This window comes from Malaya genurostris, chromosome 3, assembly GCF_030247185.1.
Source record: "Malaya genurostris strain Urasoe2022 chromosome 3, Malgen_1.1, whole genome shotgun sequence".
Classification (NCBI taxonomy): Eukaryota; Metazoa; Arthropoda; class Insecta; order Diptera; family Culicidae; genus Malaya; species Malaya genurostris.
Genome location: NC_080572.1, coordinates 117,253,896 through 117,274,172, shown reverse-complemented (window position 1 = coordinate 117,274,172; position 20,277 = coordinate 117,253,896). Strand labels below are relative to the sequence as shown.

General features: G+C 38.9%; 1 protein-coding gene across 1 annotated transcript in view; it reads right to left on the bottom strand.

The window, feature by feature from the left end:
- Positions 1-20,277, bottom strand: part of LOC131436237 (uncharacterized) — a 166,266-nt gene that overhangs the window by 13,844 nt on the left and 132,145 nt on the right. Inside the window, exons 3-7 of the mRNA XM_058604858.1 lie at positions 18,586-18,729; positions 3,885-3,991; positions 3,413-3,586; positions 3,178-3,332; positions 2,832-3,111 (exon numbers count right to left, since the gene is read on the bottom strand). Of these exons, the coding sequence (XP_058460841.1) occupies positions 2,832-3,111; positions 3,178-3,332; positions 3,413-3,586; positions 3,885-3,991; positions 18,586-18,729 (860 nt within the window). The remainder of the gene's footprint in view (positions 1-2,831; positions 3,112-3,177; positions 3,333-3,412; positions 3,587-3,884; positions 3,992-18,585; positions 18,730-20,277) is intronic.

The following is a 20,277-nucleotide window of genomic DNA, read 5'->3' as shown; positions in this document are numbered from 1 at the left end:
AACCATCGAGTGTGATATTACAATTATTATGATATATGAATTTAAAATAATGAGAAATCACTCTACTTGGATTAATTTCGAGCATTCTGAACATAAGGTTTTTTCGTTGTTTATTGTTAATGTCTCCATAAACAGATTTTGATTGAAGGCGCATAAAAAAACAGGTAATTAAAATTTAATTTCGCTGGACAGTTTTAAAACCGTTGTAAAATTTGTACCTTGTATCAACTTTGTAATTTCAAATACTATACTGCCTTTTTAATGTTGATGGAAAAACATTATGGATTCATTCAATGTTTACAATGTCGATGGCGACAAAGTTTCAACTAGTTTACTTGAAAACAAGTTATTTTCAAGTTATGGAAAAATAAGTTACTTCAGTATGGCGTTACAACGTAACGACAACTTATTTTTAGCCGACAGAGAAACTAGTAGAAACTGCGCTTTTTGAGTCACGTAAGTGGTTAGATGTTAGTAACAATAACTCAAATTTCTGCATAAGCTAGCATAACAAAAATTGTTACATGGGAAATAAGCTAGCATAACAAAAATTGTTACTTGAGATATTTTTTCTTTGTATTTTGTTGTAATAAAACATTGCACAAATGTTTTGTCGAGTTTTAAAGTCAATCTTGGGCCTGTACGCCGAGCTCTTGCCTCTTCACAGCAAGAGATAACAATAAATATTGTGATAAGCCTCATAACTTCCAGAATTTTGTTCCGTAAGACTTGAAAATTTGACGTTCTTGAAACGTTTTACTATAAGAAAATACAAAGAAAAAATAAATGATTTTTCAAAAGTGTTAGACCTTACTCGCCCCTTAAAACATAAAACAAAAAAAAGCTTTAAAGGTATAATTAATATAGACTTACAGTTCCAATGAAGCTTTTAATTGTAATCTTAGCTCGAAGGTTTATAACAGAAATCAATTTTCGTAAAAAAATCTACTATCTATCACATGTCGCTAGTATACACAATTTTTTTAACAAAGTTTACAATAAGCTATAACTTTGATATGATTTTATTATAATCTGCCAAATTGTATGTTCGCTTATGCCATTTTAATATGTTACACTTCATATGATCTTCTTTCATGGGAAACATATGCTTGAAGAAGTGCATTTTTTCCAATTTGGGAGAAGCAAATTGTCCCTGTTGGTTACAAAAATAACAGGGATTCGTACCCGGGATAGACATGCTCGTATCATAGTAGTAGAGCTCCGGGTACGTAAATCAACAAATTGGTTTAATTGGCATATTTCACATATTATCCGATGATTGATGGCCTGACATGAAATGATAGGAAAACAGAAAAGGAGAACAAAAAATCCATGTCTATTATGTATGTAGGGGATGTGTGTATGGGAGTAGCATCCGTGAGTCAAAAAACACAGTTACGGCACATTGTCTTTTCAGGATTTCAGTTTTATTGACTGAAAGTTTTCATAGTTGACCGATAATTAGCGTGGTCACAACTAGCTCAAAAGCGAATTTGGTTTAAAATAGATGTTATCAGTTGCAATATTCTTCGCGATCCTTTTGTTAAGAGGGGGTAGGGTCTAAACGATGAAAAAAATCATGAATTTTGCTAATTTTTTCCAGAATTATCGTTCAATAAAATAAATTACAATGTTTTGCATGATAAAAGGCATCATTCGATCAACATTTTGTATTTTTTTCGTTGAACAATATTGAGAAACAAGTCGGTGAAGAAGTATTTTTGAGGACGCTTCTTAATAATCATGATTTGCGGTGTCCACTGTATCCCAGCGCAGACTAATCAGAAGTGAACAAATGTACGCAACATAGTTAGAGTAGAAGTTTTTCTAGACCCCAACGTTTCTGTTTGTTTTTTTTTTTTAATTTTTTTAATTTTTGGTGGTTGTTCAAAGTGAAAACTATTTCACGATTTTTCACGACAAAAATCGCCATTTTGTAGCTGTAAAACCTCCCCAAAGTAACAAACAACGAAAAGGAAAACATTGGGGTCTGGTTTTTTATATGTAGAAAGTGTGTGCAAAATTTGAAAAAAAATGGTGCAGCAGTTTTGGAATGACGATGGACACGGACTTTCAAAACCTGCTTTCGAAGAAAACGCGTTTAAAGGTTTTTGTCTATAAAATCAATGGAAACAATTAATTATTCCAGGGAGTCCGTAGGGTCTAATATTTTCAAAAAATCATATTTCTTCTTTTATAAATTATTATAACGAAACTTTTCAAGAATGCTTTGTCAAGTTTTGAAGTCAATCGAAGTAAAAATCTTGGGCCTGTGCGCCGAGCTCTTGCTTCTTCGTAGAATGAGATAGCCATGAATAAAGGTCCATAACTTCCAGAGTTTCGTTTTAATAGGCTTGAAAATTTCACAGAAAATTCTTCAAATGTTTTACTATAAGAAAATATAAAGAAAATAAGGAATGGTTTTTCAAAAGTGTTAGACCCTACCCGCCCCTTAACTCTTTCTTTTAAGTCTCAGTTAAATGCTATACTGGATTACGTTTCCAATCTTGAAATTTTGTATGGGAAATGCATTCACTAACTACTATGAAGAACAATAATGATACGTAATAATTTTAATATCGAAGATATCATGATTAAATTCCAACAGTTATTGTAGTTTTTAATTGGTGTAAAACGTATTTTATATTGTGACATAATGCAAATGAGCAGGATTTACGGCTGACAGAGTTTATGTCTGTGCAGGGGTATTAAACAAAGAATGTCCAAATAAATTTACATCGCATTACGTCTACTCGTACTTTAGTATGCTATCTGATGCAAGTATTTAATTTCGCTTATAAAAGACAACATCGCAACGGAAAAATATTTACCTTGGAAAATATAGCCGCACGATTTCGCCCTCGCTTCCCTGAATATGGTAACTGCAAGATGTGTTCGGTGGATACCAATGTGCCACACTGAGGAATATTCCCTCCGATGCGCTTGTTGCTTTCAGTGCATCCGAGCTTAACAACCAATCGCAGGCGCCGTGCTTAGTACCGACGGTTTCCACGTGGCCGGGCCAATTTCCAACGTTGAAATGGAACCCCGTATTGAGTAGTGGTCCCGCGGGCGACGATACAAACTCGACGTACATGTGCTGCGATGTTCCTACAAGTAAATGGTATTATTCAATCTCCAGTAAACAAACATATGTCGGACGGGATGCGCACTTACCAATAATGCTAAAGGGAAATTTTCCCATACCACAGAATTTTCCAATCGGAGGAGCGTGTTCATCTCGACCATCGTAGACTGCCAACCAGTCGTACGGACAGTGCTCAGATCCTGAGCCAATTTCCTTCATCGGACATGTCATGATGTTTTCGCATCTGAAAGCACCGCAACCGCGCAAAGTTAATTATGATGCATTCCAATATATATGTACATATCTAAAGGATGGTTTTCTCACCTCTGACCATCGACGGCAAACTGTTCGTTCTGGATGTAAAGTTTAATGAAGGGCAGCCGAGTGTGTAGTCGGTATCGACACTTGAGTGCTCGCGGATAGATTCCCGGGTAGGCAGGCGATTGTACGTAACAAGTTTGCAGTCGGCAGTCTCGAAATTCCCGTTCGCAGTACGAACTGTGGTTTGTTGTCAGAAGCGCAGTCAAATGAAACAAAAATGTGCATAAATTTCATCTACTCTAAAAGGTTATTTATATTCATTGAATAAATCAATTTTGGCAAAAGCTCGCTTCGTTGAGATCTGATGCATATCCATCGTCATACATTTTGATTATAATATGCATCCGAATGCGGCCTCAATGATGAGTGAGCTTTTTCTGCCAAACATCGAATGTGTATGGATGCTTAAAATACTTGGCAGATACACGGTATACCAGTGAATGCAAATTTTACTCGTCTCATCATTCGCTCTTACCCTTGGACAACTTCACCGCGTCGATTCGGGTACAACTCTGGGTGGGGACCGTATCGATTGAACACTTCCATCTGTTGTTCCGCCCTGGAGTCGAAGGCAAAATAGGTCTGAAAATCGTATATAAAACATATCACTTAACAACAACAGTTTGATTTTGCTTGTTTTCAATTATATATGTTTTAGTTTGATAATGAGACCGTTGGGATCGAATTAATCCGATGATAACATCCCAAGCCATGGCTAAAATTCAGTCGATAAACTCCGTTTTCCAGCTTTAGTCAGTTCTATTACAATAAAACGAAAATATATTTTACAAAATGTCAAACCAAAGTATCGTCCGCCTTAGAAGTGTGTGTTTAAATGGAAGCGCCAGCTAGTTTGTTCATTTGGAAAATTGTGACTAGAACAAGATTTTTCCATCTAAATTGATAAACAACTACGCTTTGTTTTTTGAATTTCATATATTGTATCGCGGGATTAGCTTCTTGTAGAAAAAGGCCACGATAAGAAAATTTATTGACTTAGATCTGTACAACCTAATGTTTGAAAGACTATCTTTCATCAAGAACATTAAGTTTTTTAATGCCCACCACACTCCCCCACACCAAAGAGCTCTAATTTGTGAAGCACCCTGGTAGTGGACGCAAACTAATCTCAGCTCAAAAAAAATCTGCAAAATGCTACTAAAAGAAAGTGTTACGTAACAATAAATGTAATAAAAAACGATGAGATGTTTGTATTTTCATGATGTGCAATTAATCATTATTGAAAAATATAGCGGAATCCCAGTTTAAATGATTTCCTTTTAAGGGATCCACAATGATACAGACTAACAAAAAAATATACAAGAACGAATTACTGTCTACAGTTTGTAAAACAAGGAATACAATCAATTAAATATCTCGTTCAGTCTATGCTTAAAATGACGCTTCATTCTAGCCCCGAATAGGGCACGGCTGGATGTTCTTTGTATGTCAAGTGGAAGTGCGTTATATTTTTTTGGACTAACAAAAAGAATCCTTCTTTGACCAATGTTTGTGACTGCTCGAACGCGAAACAAGTTGTTACTAGGACGTGTAGTTCGAGAGTGAGTTAAAGATGAAAACTATAAATTAAGGTGAGTTGTGGGGTTGTGCAGTACATCACGAACGAACAGTAATGTTTGAACATCACATAAGTGTGCTAGAGGTAAGATGTTATGGGTATTATCGGAGTACAACTATAAGCTTGAAAACAGTAGAGGTTTATTGAAGATGATTTTGAGACACCTGTTTTGTAGAGTTTGAAGGTTTTTTTAGATGAGAGCTAGCGGCGCGACCCCACACCGATACGAAACAAATGAATTGTGAATGGATGTAAGTAAAATAAAAGTTTAGAAGTGCACGCTTAGGAACAAATGACTTGACCCTCAACAAAATACCGCAGTAGGATGCCACATGTTTTTCAATAGATTTAATATGGTGAATCCAGGTTAACGTGAGGTCAAGATCAAGGATGGCTTTTATCGTATCAAAGAACGCTCACTCGCAACTCTTCACACGATTGAATCAGTGCCATCAAAGAGAAACGGAAATCATCGCAACAACAAAAAACCGACATGTTTCATTTAACATAGAATAGACACCAGTGCGAGAGCGAATTTCTCTCGGTGAACCATCTGAGAATTAACGGCTAGCACGCTGCTGTGGGGATTCTCTCTGAAGCAACAAACGGTCGCTTATTCTCGTTTCGCGATCCGATTCTGTATGGGCAGTAGATAATTGCAATAGAATCATTTCACTATTGCCGCTTATGTGCATCCTTCGTATAATTTGTGTCTATGAAAATGTATGTGAATGCTCCAAACAAGGGTTTTAAAATATTTCAACCTAGTATGAGAATCATCAAGTCGAATCATCAATTCGATTTTCTGCGATATTTGTCAACTTGCGATTCTCTCTTGGTAAATTCCACACAGCGGCGATCATTATCAGACTGCAATTTGTTTTAAGGACCATGAAATACTCAGAGTATGAAATTGAGCGAAGAAATTTAGAAAAATTCTCTCGAGGTTCATGCATTGAGAGACTCGAATTCTTGTAGCATCTTCTACGGATTGAAAATGTTGTATACAATATAGATAAAAATCGAGCAGCTTCTGTCAAATTTTCAGCAATCATCAACACTGATCAAGATATACACCCAAATATTTGAAACAGTCCACTTTTTCAATAGTATAATGTCCCAATTCAGGATGACGATGGTTTGGTATTATTTTTTTTCTAGACCTGAAAGTCATATATTTAGTTTTTATGAGATTGAAGGACAATAAATTTGCTCTTAAATATTGTTAGGATAAAATAGAGCTGTGTTGTCGGCAATTAACCGCGGAGTCATTAATATACAAAAGAAATAATAGTGGTCCTAAATTTCTACCCTGTGGCACTCCAATGTTTATGGCAGCAAGATTGCTATAGTCGCTCTCGATCGTGCACGAATTGTTTTCTGTTTGTCAAGTAGCTACTGATAATAGAGTTAGCGATGCCCCTGATGCCGTAGCACTGAAGTTTGTCCAAGAGTATACTGTGATCCAAAGTGTCAAAGGCTTTTTTGAGATCTAAAAAAAGGCACCAATCAAGTCAATCTCGCTTTCTACCTTTAATCTAATTTTTTCGGTGCACATTTTTTAGAATTTCCAATTTGAAGTCATTTAAGAAGAACAGTAGACTTTTACGGTATGTATAAACTTGAATATAACGAAAGCGTTTTCTTATTTGGGATTTGTGCTTCCCGAACAATACGCAGTATGAAACCTTTATTACCTCAACACTGCACTTGTTGTTCTTGTTATCTTCGGTTTGAATTTATTTTAAATCGTGCAACTCACCCAAAAAAGTTTAGTATATAAAGATATCTCATTAGTAGAGTCACCATGTTAGTTTGTGAATTACGCGACTTTCAGTCAACGAGTTGTGTTAAATCGAATGCAATATCTTCGCTTCGGTACTAACTAGCAATATCATAGAAACAATAGTTTAACATTTGAGCAACTGCTGTTAAAGCAACGCTTAAACTCGAAACGAATGCATCTATATTTACATAATACCCTTGAATTTAATGGATCGAAGTTTTAGTACATGAGATAGTTAGGGCAGCTGAGATATTGAAATTATATATTTTTTTCGGCTACTCGGCCATCCATGGAAGTTGCTCCATTTTTCGCAGCAACTATTAATAATCAAAAGTCCCCAATCTACCAAAGAAAACAACATTTTTGATTCTTCGTTTTTGCCTTTCTCTAGAATTGCTGGACAAACCGACTTTCGAACGGAGCCTCGGAGACCCATAGTGTTATATACCATTCGACTCAGTTCGACGAGATCGGAAAATGTCTGTGTGTGTATGTGTGTGCACTTTTCGAAGGTATTAGACCGCGCTCAATTTTCTCAGAGATGGCTGAACCGATTTTAACAAACTTGGGCTCGTTTGAAAGCTACTGTCGGACCATTGATCAAGTTCGAAGATCAAAAGGCTGTGACTTTTGGTTCCGGAGATATGATTGTATAAGTGACGTAACCGACAAAAAGCGTTGTATTTGAACGCGCTTAATTTTCTCAGAGATGGCTGAACCGATTTTAACAAACTTGGACTCGTTTGAAAGCTACTGTCGGGCCATTGATCAAGTTCAAAGATCAAATGGCTGTGACTTTTGGTTCCGGAGATATGATTGTATAAGTGACGTAACCGACAAAAAGCGTTGTATTTGAACGCGCTCAATTTCTCAGAGATGGCTGAACCGATTTTAACAAACTTAAGGTCGTTTGAAAGCTACTGTTGGACCATTGATCAAGTTCGAAGATCAAATGGCTGTGACTTTTGGTTCCGGAGATATGATTGTATAAGTGACGTAACCGACAAAAAGCGTTGTATTTGAACGCGCTCAATTTTCTCAAACATGGCTGAACCGATTTTAACAAACTTGGACTCGTTTAAAAGCTACTGTCGGGCCATTGATCAAGTTTGAAGATCAAATGGCTGTGACTTTTGGTACCAGATATATGATGGTATATGTGACGTAACCGACAAAACACGTTGATTTTTACCGCTCTTATGTATATAAGGGTGCCAAAATTTTGGGATCACCTCTATTTTCGTTAAGCTCTAGTGCTCAAAAGTTCAAGCACCTCTAAAAAAGCCTTCATGCAAAATTTGAGCTAAATCGGACATGCGTAAGGGGTGCTGCCCGGTGTTAAAGGTTTGACAATTTTCGATCTTGAAAAAGCACCATAGAGGGGAGTACATGAAATTTCCAAAATCTAAATTTTTTTTCATGCCAAAACTCTTAAAACTGCATAAAACATCGAAATTTAGTGTCATCTCAAAAAAATTTTTTTTTTGAAAAAATCAACTTTCTGGAACTTTTTTCTAGGTCCCAAAAAGTCGATTTTTTTAAAAAAAATTTTTTTTCGAGATGACACTAAATCTCGACGTTTCATGCAATTCTAAGCCTTTTGGCATCAAAATTTTTTTTTCGATTTCGAAAATTTCATGTACTCCCCCCTATGGTGATTTTTCAAGATATATGAAAATTCCACTAAGTGGACTGAGAAGGCTTTTTTTTAGATTAGCATCACTGTTCTCATACAAATAGGCAACGCAAATGTCAAGCACTAGTTTGGAAAAATGATGCTGACTGTGTGACATAAGCATGCTTTTGTAAACTACTCGAATCAATCTGAATCAATTGGTGTCAAAATTGGTATCCGAAATTATTTAATATAATTATGAAATATATTTTCATGAGACTTTTATGAAAAATGAGAAAGGCATTATCACACCACTAGGTGGATTAAGAAGGGTTTTTTTTTATTATGGATGCAAATCTTTTTCTGGCAAACATGATTTGTGCGGTAACAATTCGTCAATTATTCACCGGTCTGACAAAGATGGTGTCACTAATTAAAAACTAAGCACTTGAACATAAAAAAATTGTTTGCAGGTGGGCTGAGTGAAAGGCATCGACTGACCCATCACGTTATACCCGTCCCCCACTATTTCGTTAGTCATTCCAAGTAGCAATTAAAACTTGTTTTAATTGGCATGTTTCACAATTGCTTCATATCGGTTATTTTTGTTAGATATATTAGACAATTGATTCAACACGTTTTTGTAAGGGATATGAAATTCATTCATATTACTGCTTGTGAAATCAACTTAAACGCCTGAATGTATTAAGTTCCAAATCTGGTTTTTACTGAGTGTACGACAAGATCATTTGAGCAGTTTCAATTCCGGCTTCCACTTAGCAAATATGACTGTTGTAAAACGTATAGAACAAGAAACTTGTTGCACATCATACAAGAAAAGTGCACTTTTTCAATCGCATAATCGATACGAGAAGATTTAACAAATTCAGTACTAGAACAATGTTTAGTACTTGGGATAATATTCATATTATTTTGACGTGAATACTTGTTACTTTATTATGGGGCACCTTTTCCAAATTCATTACATGGATTAGTGATAAGTTTTTTGGTCGTAAATATCATTTGTCTTATTTTTACGCAACAACATATTTTTTCTCCACTTTATCGGAGATATGATCAACATTTCGTGATATAATTTTCAGTAATATGAGATAATCGTAAAGAATTCGAAATAGATTTTTTCTTTAATGTTTATAAGTAAAATTGCATTCAAATTTTCTAGCCTGCTTAATTGACTCTTTTTGTTCAAACCCGTATCCAAGACCAGAATCAAATTCTAGAGTCCAGTTCTGAAATTCAGTCTCAGTATCCAAGACCAGATTTTTTTCATTTCTAGAATCGAAACCAAAAATTTCAGTTCATCGTCTAAAATCCAAGGCCAGAATTGAATTCCAGAATTCTGGAACTGAAACTGAATCTAAGAACTTGATTGGATGCCTGGGTTTCGGAACTGGAATTTGAAGCTGAGATTAGGATTTTGATTCTAGACCTGCACTTTGAAAATAAATTTCGGATATAAATTCTACATTTGATTCTGAATTTTGAAACAAAATTCTGGAACTGATATTAAGGTTCAGACCAATTCCATAATCCAGTTATATTTCCAGAATTTAGTTATGAAATGCATTCCAGAATTCTATAATTCAGTTCCGGAATCCAATGCTGACATAGAGTTTTGTTCCAAAACTCAGTTCCACAATTCCAGTAGTGTAACTTAATTCAGAAACTAGATTCTGAAGATTTGTTTAATTATGCATTCTGAAAACAGATATCTGGATCCGAATTTGAAAATTGAATTCTGGACTAGAATTCTGTAACTAAAATACAGCTACAAACAAACATTCAGGTCCATAGTTTAGTGTTAGATTCAGCTTCAGAAACCAATGTCGAACCAGAATCCTAGACTTTATTTCAGTTCCAAAATTCAGCTCCAGAACACAGGCTCAGTGATGCAACAATCCAGATCCAGAATGCAGTTTCAGAGTTTCCGAGTTTAGATTCAAAATTTAACATTGAAATTGAGTTTCAGAATTCAGTTCTAGCTCTAAAAAATTCGGTTCCGGGTTCAGATCCATCTTTTTTATTCGTATTCACGTCATCCGGTTAAGTCTCATGACATTACCCACCACCTTTTTGGTCACGTAAACATTTAGGCATCTCTTTATTGTAATGTATCTTGAACAGTGCGGCAAAACTTCATTTCAATCGAATGTTTTTAGATGAAAATGATCCCTTTTCATTCCATATCCCTTTTCATTCATTTTACTCTTGTTACCGAAGCTCCCAGAATTCATCGTCAATTGAAGAACCTTACGTAGTCTTTTGAAGTTTTGTTTGCTCAGTTTGTAGTGCCAAGTAGTCTACCTGTTTCATTTTCTTCCTTGTCTTTACTGTGGGTAGTAGGCAACTCGATAACACAAAACTCTCTCCGACCATAATGATAAGTAGAGGGTGGCGGTTCTCATTTGAGTTTTCAATCACCAGCATGTTAAAATCGATAATTCCAACAGTTTGAAATGTATTGAGGTGTGTTTCGAAATATTAAAAATGAAAACTGAAAGAGGGAACAATAAATTTGAGTTTATTTTGTAATTGATATTTCAGTTATCATGACTGGTTTACCTTTCATCCATTATCTTGAACCAATTCGAATATTTACAAGAACCTCACTTGAAGACCGCTCTCTCATTCAATTGTAATAGATATTTTGTTACTTCAAGAGATAAACGGTGGTTAAACTGAGCTTCTGTTTAAAGAGAAACGAATAAAGAACGGGATGATACCCTTTCGGTGCGACTGCGAAGGGTGTGTGTTAGAATGTGAAGTATACTGCAGTAAAGTGCTCGTCAGTATGTGCACAAATTCGATTTCAATTAAATTGAATGAAGTTTTACGGCACTGATCTTGATACTTAAGTTCCGAGTTTTGTGTAACTCGAGTGGAAAGTTTCGCGAAACTTTGCATATAATTAAAAAATAACTATTTCTTTCACAAAATTAAGCAAATTTATATTTTTTTGTTAAATTTCAATGATCGCTTGCAAAATACAGGTTTCATTGCCGTTTCAACCTTCCGAGCGAACAGACGTGCTTTTGTGAACTGCGAAACGCTGAAAACCAGTGCCGTGTGTGATAAAGCGATCGGACAATCGACATTGTACCGTTATTGTATAATAGACAATGGTGCTCGTTCCGCTGAGAGGTTTTCATACATAATACAATAGTGCAGTGTATAGACTTTGAATAGTGAACATTTGGAGTAGTGTCGTGACCCGGTGCTGTGTGCTTTTTTTCCTCTTAGAGGTTTTTGGCACACAGATACAACAACAATTCAACCAACGCGTGGCCCCAGCGGCCGAGTTTCGTAGCACACCGATTAGCCAAGGCCAGGCATTGGTGGCTATCCATTATTAAGCTAAGTATCATTCTCTTTTCCTTTTTTTCTGTCCTTGAAATTATCTGGTGGTATCCCAGATTTCTAACCCGTGCGGATACAATTCCGTGCCATGACAAACCCTGTGAAACAAAACCCTGACCCACCAGATGATAAAATGGAGACAACTGTCGATAGCAAAACTCGCATTAAGAGCTATCCCGACGGACTTGCACTCCCGGCCGGACCGTACACGGTTTATTTCCGGCCCAAATTAAATGGAAAAAAGTTAAATTGTCTCCATATATCGCGAGAGCTGTCGAAGCGATACTCTACTGTCAAGAGTATTGACAAAGTACGCCCGGACAAGCTTAGGGTCTCGTTAACCAGCTCAAAACAGGCTAACGAGATCGTTCAGGGTGAGCTTTTTACGCGGGAATACCGTGTGTACATCCCAGCTCGTGAAGTCGAAATTGACGGCGTTGTCACCGATGCCAGTTTGACTTGCGATGACGTTCTTAAGTACGGGATGGGTTGCTTTAAAAACCCCCTACTTAAGAACGTAAAGATACTGGATTGCAAGCGATTGCATTCAGTGTCGATCGCGGGGGATGGTACCAAATCATACCCCCAATCAGACTCGTATCGGGTGACATTCGCTGGCTCGGCTTTACCTAACTACGTCCTCCTGGACCGAGTTCGCCTCCCTGTTCGTCTCTATGTTCCACGTATCATGAACTGCACCAACTGCAAGCAACTGGGACACACAGCGTCCCATTGCAGCAATAAGCCCCGTTGTGCTAATTGTGGGGAGGCTCATGCGGATGGCTCCTGCGGTAAGGGTACTGCAAAGTGTCTTTACTGTAAGGAGGGTTCGCATGACCTGATGGCATGTCCCGCGTACAAAGTGCGCAAGGATGGTTTGAAACGTTCCCTGAAGGAACACTCCAAGCGTTCCTTTGCTGACATGCTCAAGAGTGCCACCCCCCCTAAGCAATCAACGAACATCTATACCTGCTTGTCAACTGACGAGAGCGATTTTGACGACCCATTAGAAGGTACATCTTCAGCGGCCCCTCATAGCTATAGGAAAAGAGTAAACAAATCCTCTCCTAAGCTCCCTAGTAAGGGTACGAAGTTGTCTTCCAATGGGCCTCCAACATTTATGTTTAGAAGTAGTGGAGACAAAGCTCCGAAGCAAACAGTTCCTGGTCTCGGAAAACTCAATTCTGAGAAGGAATTCCCACCACTTCCCGGGACACCAAAATCCCCAAGTGCCCCTGAAAACCCAACAGAGAACCAGCTGGGTGCTGGGCTCATAAAATTCTCTGATGTTGTGGACTGGATTTTTAACACCTTCAATATTTCTGATCCTCTTAAAAGCCTGTTTATGGCTTTGATACCTACAGTTAGAACTTTTTTGAAGCAGTTGACTGCAAAATGGCCCCTTCTTTCAGCGATCGTATCCTTCGATGGCTAACTCATCCACCGAGGTCACGGATTCAATCACTGTTTTACAGTGGAATTGTAGAAGTATCATCCCAAAAATAGATTCTTTTAAAATTCTTGTGAATAATCTGAAATGTGACGCATTTGCATTGTGCGAAACTTGGCTAACTTCTGATGTTTCCCTGAACTTCCACGATTTTAACATTATTCGCCTGGATCGAGACGATCCCTACGGAGGAGTACTTTTGGGGATCAAAAAGTGCTATTCCTTCTATCGAATTAACCTCCCATCGATACCAGGTATTGAAGTTGTCGCATGTCATGTCACAATGAAAGGCAAGGACCTTTGCATTGCTTCCATCTACATTCCCCCTAGAGCCTCAGTTGGGTACCACTGGCTCAGCAGTATCATGCAACTTCTTCCCGCACCGACGTTAGTTTTAGGAGACTTTAACTCTCACGGTGCGGGATGGGGTTGTCTTCATGATGACAACAGATCAACCGCGATCTATGATCTTTGCGATAACTTCAATATGACTATTTTGAATACCGGAGAAATGACACGGATTCCCGCACCACCAGCAAGACCAAGCGCGCTGGATTTATCCTTATGCTCGACCTCGCTACGGTTGGATTGCACGTGGAAGGTGATCCCCGATCCCCACGGTAGCGACCATCTACCTATCGTAATTTCAATCGCCTACGGATTAAGACCATCGGAGACAATCAATGTTTCGTATGACCTCACACGAAATATTGATTGGAAATACTACGCAAATTCGATATCTGAGAAACTAGAATCAACACAAGAACTTCCTCCGGAGGAAGAGTACACGTTGTTGACTGGCTTGATTCTCGACACCGCGACTCAAGCTCAGACGAAACGTGTACCTGGCGCGAAAACCAACATCCGTCCTCCTAACCTGTGGTGGGACAAAGAGTGCTCATCACTGAACGCGGAAAGATCTTCAGCGTTCAAAAAGTTCAGAAAAAATGGAACACCCGATAATTATCGGAATTACGCGGCGTTAGACAAGCAAATGAAGAACTTAGTCAAAGCAAAAAAACTTGGTTATTGGCGACGGTTTGTTGAAGGATTATCAAAAGAAACATCGATGAGCACTCTTTGGAACACAGCCCGACGAATGCGCAACCAAAACGCCACGAATGAAAGCGAGGAATATTCCAACCGCTGGATATTCGATTTCGCTAAAAAAGTATGCCCAGACTCTGTTCCGGAACAGAAGACCACCCGCGCCGCGACATCAAATACAAACGAAACACCGTTTTCGATGGTAGAGTTCTCACTCGCACTCTTGTCGTGTAACAATAAAGCCCCGGGGCTAGACAGAATTAAATTCAACTTGTTGAAAAATCTCCCTGACCCTGCGAAAAGGCGCTTGTTGAATTTATTTAACAAGTTTCTTACGGGTAATATTGTCCCACACGACTGGAGACAAGTGCGAGTGATCGCCATCCAAAAACCAGGAAAACCAGCCTCCGATCACAATTCGTATTGGCCGATTGCTATGCTTTCCTGCATCCGGAAATTGTTCGAAAAAATGATTCTCTTTCGTCTTGACAATTGGGTGGAGACTAATGGCTTGCTTTCAGATACACAATTTGGTTTCCGCAGGGGCAAAGGAACGAACGATTGTCTTGCGTTGCTCTCAACAGAAATTCAAATGGCATTTGCTCGTAAAGAACAAATGGCGTCAGTTTTCCTCGACATCAAGGGGGCCTTTGACTCAGTTTCCATAAACATCCTATCTGAGAAGTTGCATCAGCATGGTCTTTCACCAATTTTGAATAACTTTTTGTATAATCTATTGTCCGAGAAACACATGTATTTCGCGCATGGTGATTTGTCGACAATACGATTCAGTTACATGGGTCTTCCTCAGGGCTCATGCTTAAGCCCCCTTTTATACAATTTTTACGTAAGCAATATTGATGAATGTATCAACACATCTTGCACGCTAAGACAACTTGCCGACGACAGCGTTGTGTCTATTATAGGACGCAAAGCTGCCGATCTCCAAGGACCATTACAAGATACCCTCGACAACTTGTCGACATGGGCTCTTCAAATGGGTATCGATTTCTCTACGGAGAAAACTGAGCTAGTTGTATTTTCAAGGAAGCGAGAACCAGCACAATTACAGCTTCAACTAGGGGGTGAAACCATAGCTCAGGTCTTCACATTTAAATATCTCGGGGTCTGGTTCGACTCCAAAGGCACCTGGGGATGTCACATTAGATATCTGAAACAAAAATGCCAACGGAGAATCAACTTTCTTCGTACGATAACCGGATCGTGGTGGGGTGCCCATCCAGGAGACCTGATCAGGTTGTACCAAACAACGATATTGTCCGTTATGGAATATGGATGCTTTTGCTTCCGATCCGCGGCGAACACTCATTTCATCAAGCTGGAAAGAATCCAGTATCGTTGCTTGCGTATTTCCTTAGGTTGCATGCAGTCAACTCATACGATGAGTCTCGAAGTGTTGGCGGGCGTCTTACCGTTGAAAAACCGATTCTGGGATCTCTCATATCGATTGCTAATCCGATGCGAAATCTTGAATCCGAAAGTGATTGAAAACTTCGAAAGGCTTGTCGAGCTCAATTCTCAGACCCGTTTTATGTCCTTGTATTTTGATTACATGGCTCAGAATATTAACCCTTCTTCGTTTGTGCCCAACCGTGTCCTATTCTTGGATACTTCTGATTCCACTGTATTTTTCGACACATCCATGAGAGAAGAGATTCGTGGAATTCCGGATCACGTACGCCCTCAAGTGGCCCCCAATATTTTTTATAACAAATTCAGAACAGTCAACTGTGAAAAGATATTCTACACTGACGGATCATACATCAACGAGTCCACAGGCTTCGGCATCTTCAATCAAAACATCACCGCTTCTTACAAACTCAGTGATCCAGCTTCAGTTTACGTCGCAGAACTAGCTGCCATTCAGTACACTCTTGAGATCATTGAAACCTTGCCCAAAGATCATTACTTCATTGTCACGGACAGTCTAAGTTCAATAGAAGCTCTCCGGGCAATGAAGCCAGGAAAGTATCCCCCCTATTTTCTGGGGAAAATATGGGAACACTTGAGAGCTTTATCTGGACGGTCTTATTTAATATCCTTAGTCTGGGTCCCATCGCATTGTTCCATTCCAGGCAATGAACAGGCAGACTCATTGGCTAAAGTGGGCGCATTAGAAGGTGATATTTATGAAAGACCAATATGCTTCAATGAATTTTTCAGAATCTCTCGTCAGAAAACTCTCGAAAGTTGGCAAACTTCATGGAGCAATGACGAACTGGGACGATGGCTACACTCCATTATCCCTAAGGTATCGACGAAACCTTGGTTCAGGGGGATGAACGTGAGTCGCGATTTCATTCGTGTTATGTCGCGGCTCATGTCAAATCACTACACCTTCAACGCACATCTCCGGCGTATTGGGCTCGCGGAGAGCGGTCTCTGCACCTGTGGCGACGGTTATCAGGACATCGAGCATGTCGTGTGGTCGTGCGTAGAGTATCGCGACGTCAGGTCGGAGCTACTGGAATCCCTTAGGGCCCGAGGTAGACCGTCCAATGTTCCGGTTCGGGATGTGTTGGCGAGTCGGGATAGTTTATATATGCTTCTCATATACCAGTACCTTAAACACATTAATATACAAGTGTAATCCGTAGTTTCCTCTCTCTTGTCGAGGCTAAGAATAATCTTCACCTGTAGGTTCGAGACTAACATTCGCCCGATTCTCCAAATCCCTCGCCTGTCCACCATCTTTGTATAAAATAACAAGATCTTTTTGCTGTCACTAACTTATTCGTTCCCCCTTTCTCCGTTTCTCCACCATCTCGATGTCAACTAATTAGATCTTTATCGTGTTTGGTCATTCGTTCTCATCCCCCCTTTTTCATCCCGTTTTCCACAAAATTACTTCTCTATACTTCTTTCATTCTCTTAGGCAAAGGCATCGCCCACGGGAAAACTGCTTCAATCGATGAACAACATGCGGGCCACCCGCTGGGTCTCTGTGACCTGGGGGTGTTTCCCGCGGACCCATTGAAACGTATAATCGTCATCTAGAAGAAACTAATGCCATATTTAATCCACCGACCATTGCCGATCGCCAGCTGCAGACTGAATTTGCAGAATCGACCATTGCGACCGGAATTCGCCACTACCCTAATGATAATACCCTAGTTTTAAGTTAGTTTTAATTTAAAATAAGAAAATGCCCTTGGCATCTAAGAGCTTAAGCAGTGTGCCTTCAAACATGTTACTATTGAATAAAAAAATACAGGTTTCATCGGCGCTCGTACTAGAACTATAAAATAAAAAAAAAACTTGTTACAAAATCGGTTATCTAGCGGAAAAAGGGGAGTGGGTTACTTCAGTCATTTTTACTTTGTAATACTGAAGCTCAAGCAAGGACATTCCTTCTTCTAGCACTATTAGTTTACTTTCATCCGGATAATTGAGATCATTACCTATATTCCCTGTCTTCCGTTTTCCATTGATGTGTAACATATTAATCTAACAGAAAAATCAAGCAGATCATAGTGCAGTTAGTGGAAAACTGTGCTACAGTTTGAAAAATAGCAGCACCGTTTTTCAAGTGCTATGGAAAAAAATGCAATCAAACATACATCTTCGCTAGCAGCACATCGTCGCAAGAACTGTGTCGCTAATTGAGTGCTTTATCTTGTCCACTGAACTGTGTTGAAACGAAATTCTTGTTCTAATGCGAGAGGCAAGTGTCTGCAAGTTATTTGTCTTGTTTCAGCTTGATTTATTGTTCAGACTTTTTATCCCACTCACCAATTTCCGCGCCATTTTTTACCGCCCACTTTTACTCCACTGGCTGCAAACTCCGCCTTAGGTATGGAATTGAAGTCTGAAGTTTGACCACAACCACATCTCCGCAGTCAGCCAAGGGTCGTTGTTGTCACAGGAAGTCGCAGCAGTTGCATAACGTCATTGTCTTCTTTCGCTCATCTCTATCTTTGTCTGTCTTTGTCGGTGTTCGTTTTTGTAAGGGCGTAGGTACACGAGAAAAATTACTGCCCTAGCGTCACACCGTCGTTCGCTGTCAGCGAAACTTTTGCGGGAAAGTTTTTACCCATGCACTAGACGTCTACCACACTCAGCATAGAAACTTTTGTCAGTTGACGGTTGTGGAAACGAACTTTCAAATGGTGGCACATTTATTATTTACAATGCCACAAAGTGGATAAGCTTGTATGTCCAAATAAATTTTCGGAATCATGTTCCGCTAGTTTTGACATCGTCAGGACATGGCATCGAATGGGGATGGAATGGGATTTTTTGTCATGCTATGTGAACCGAACGCTGGTCGGAAAAAGAGTAGTGGAACTACGAAACATACCTGATCGGTAAAATTATCGGTATGAAAGACGATTTTGACGGCACTTGTTTCGCTGATGAATGTTTGTGGTTGTTCGGACTCGCCACAGAACTGACCCGGCTCCCTACGATTTGATACGTCCGTTTTGGCGTTGCCATCCACGATCTGGAAATGGAAAATGAAATGAAAAGGTTTATTGCATATATTATTTCATCATGTATTATTCCATTAGCATGAATACGTGGGAAATGCATAACAAGAACTGATGTTTCATTTATAGTTTATAGTACTGAAATATTTTGTTTCGATAGACCAAGAAAAGATGTGTATGTTGGCAGAATTATTCTAACAATTAGGATTATTTCCAAGCAACCAGAAGTTACGCAGCATTTGAAAACAATCCACTTTCGTGTTGTTCCAAAGTACACGAAAAACTGTTGACAACTTGAAATTACAGAACAAGTTCGGAGCGAACTTTCTCGCTGTTTCAAAAGCTGAACAATGTATTCCAGGAGCTGCTTAGAAGTTTGTTCAGATGCGTCGCGTAAACTTTCCAGTGTAGACAATTACTTGGAAACGAGTTGCTTAGAATGCTATTCATGCATTTTGTAAGCTGCTTTGGCCAAATCATCATCTGCTATCCGAACAATTATTTACTTGGGTTAGTTACTTTAGGACTGTTCGATTGATCCTACTGCAGCGTCTTTGTAAAGGGTGATTTTTTAAGAGCTTGAGAACTTTTTTAAACAATAAAACGCATAAAATTTGCAAAATCTCATCGGTTCTTTATTTTAAACGTTAGATTGGTACATGACATTTACTTTTTGAAGATAATTTCATTTAAATGTTGACCGCGGCTGCGTCTTAGGTGGTCCATTCGGAAAGTCCAATTTTGGGCAACTTTTTCGAGCATTTCGGCCGGAATAGCCCGAATTTCTTCGGAAATGTTGTCTTCCAAAGCTGGAATAGTTACTGGCTTATTTCTGTAGACTTTAGACTTGACGTAGCCCCACAAAAAATAGTCTAAAGGCGTCAAATCGCATGATCTTGGTGGCCAACTTACCGGTCCATTTCTTGAGATGAATTGTTCTCCGAAGTTTTCCCTCAAAATGGCCATAGAATCGCGAGCTGTGTGGCATGTAGCGCCATCTTGTTGAAACCACATGTCAACCAAGTTCAGTTCTTCCATTTTTGGCAACAAAAAGTTTGTTAGCATCGAACGATAGCGATCGCCATTCACTGTAACGTTGCGTCCAACAGCATCTTTGAAAAAATACGGTCCAATGATTCCACCAGCGTACAAACCACACCAAACAGTGCATTTTTCGGGATGCATGGGCAGTTCTTGAACGGCTTCTGGTTGCTCTTCACTCCAAATGCGGCAATTTTGCTTATTTACGTAGCCATTCAACCAGAAATGAGCCTCATCGCTGAACAAAATTTGTCGATAAAAAAGCGGATTTTCCGAATGGACCACCTAAGACGCAGCCGCGGTCAACATTTAAATGAAATTATCTTCAAAAAGTAAATGTCATGTACCAATCTAACGTTTAAAATAAAGAACCGATGAGATTTTGCAAATTTTATGCGTTTTATTGTTTAAAAAAGTTCTCAAGCTCTTAAAAAATCACCCTTTATATCAATGTGATATATGTGTTTCTACCTCATTGTATGTATATTATATCCGTTCTTTGTGTATCACATCCCAATCAC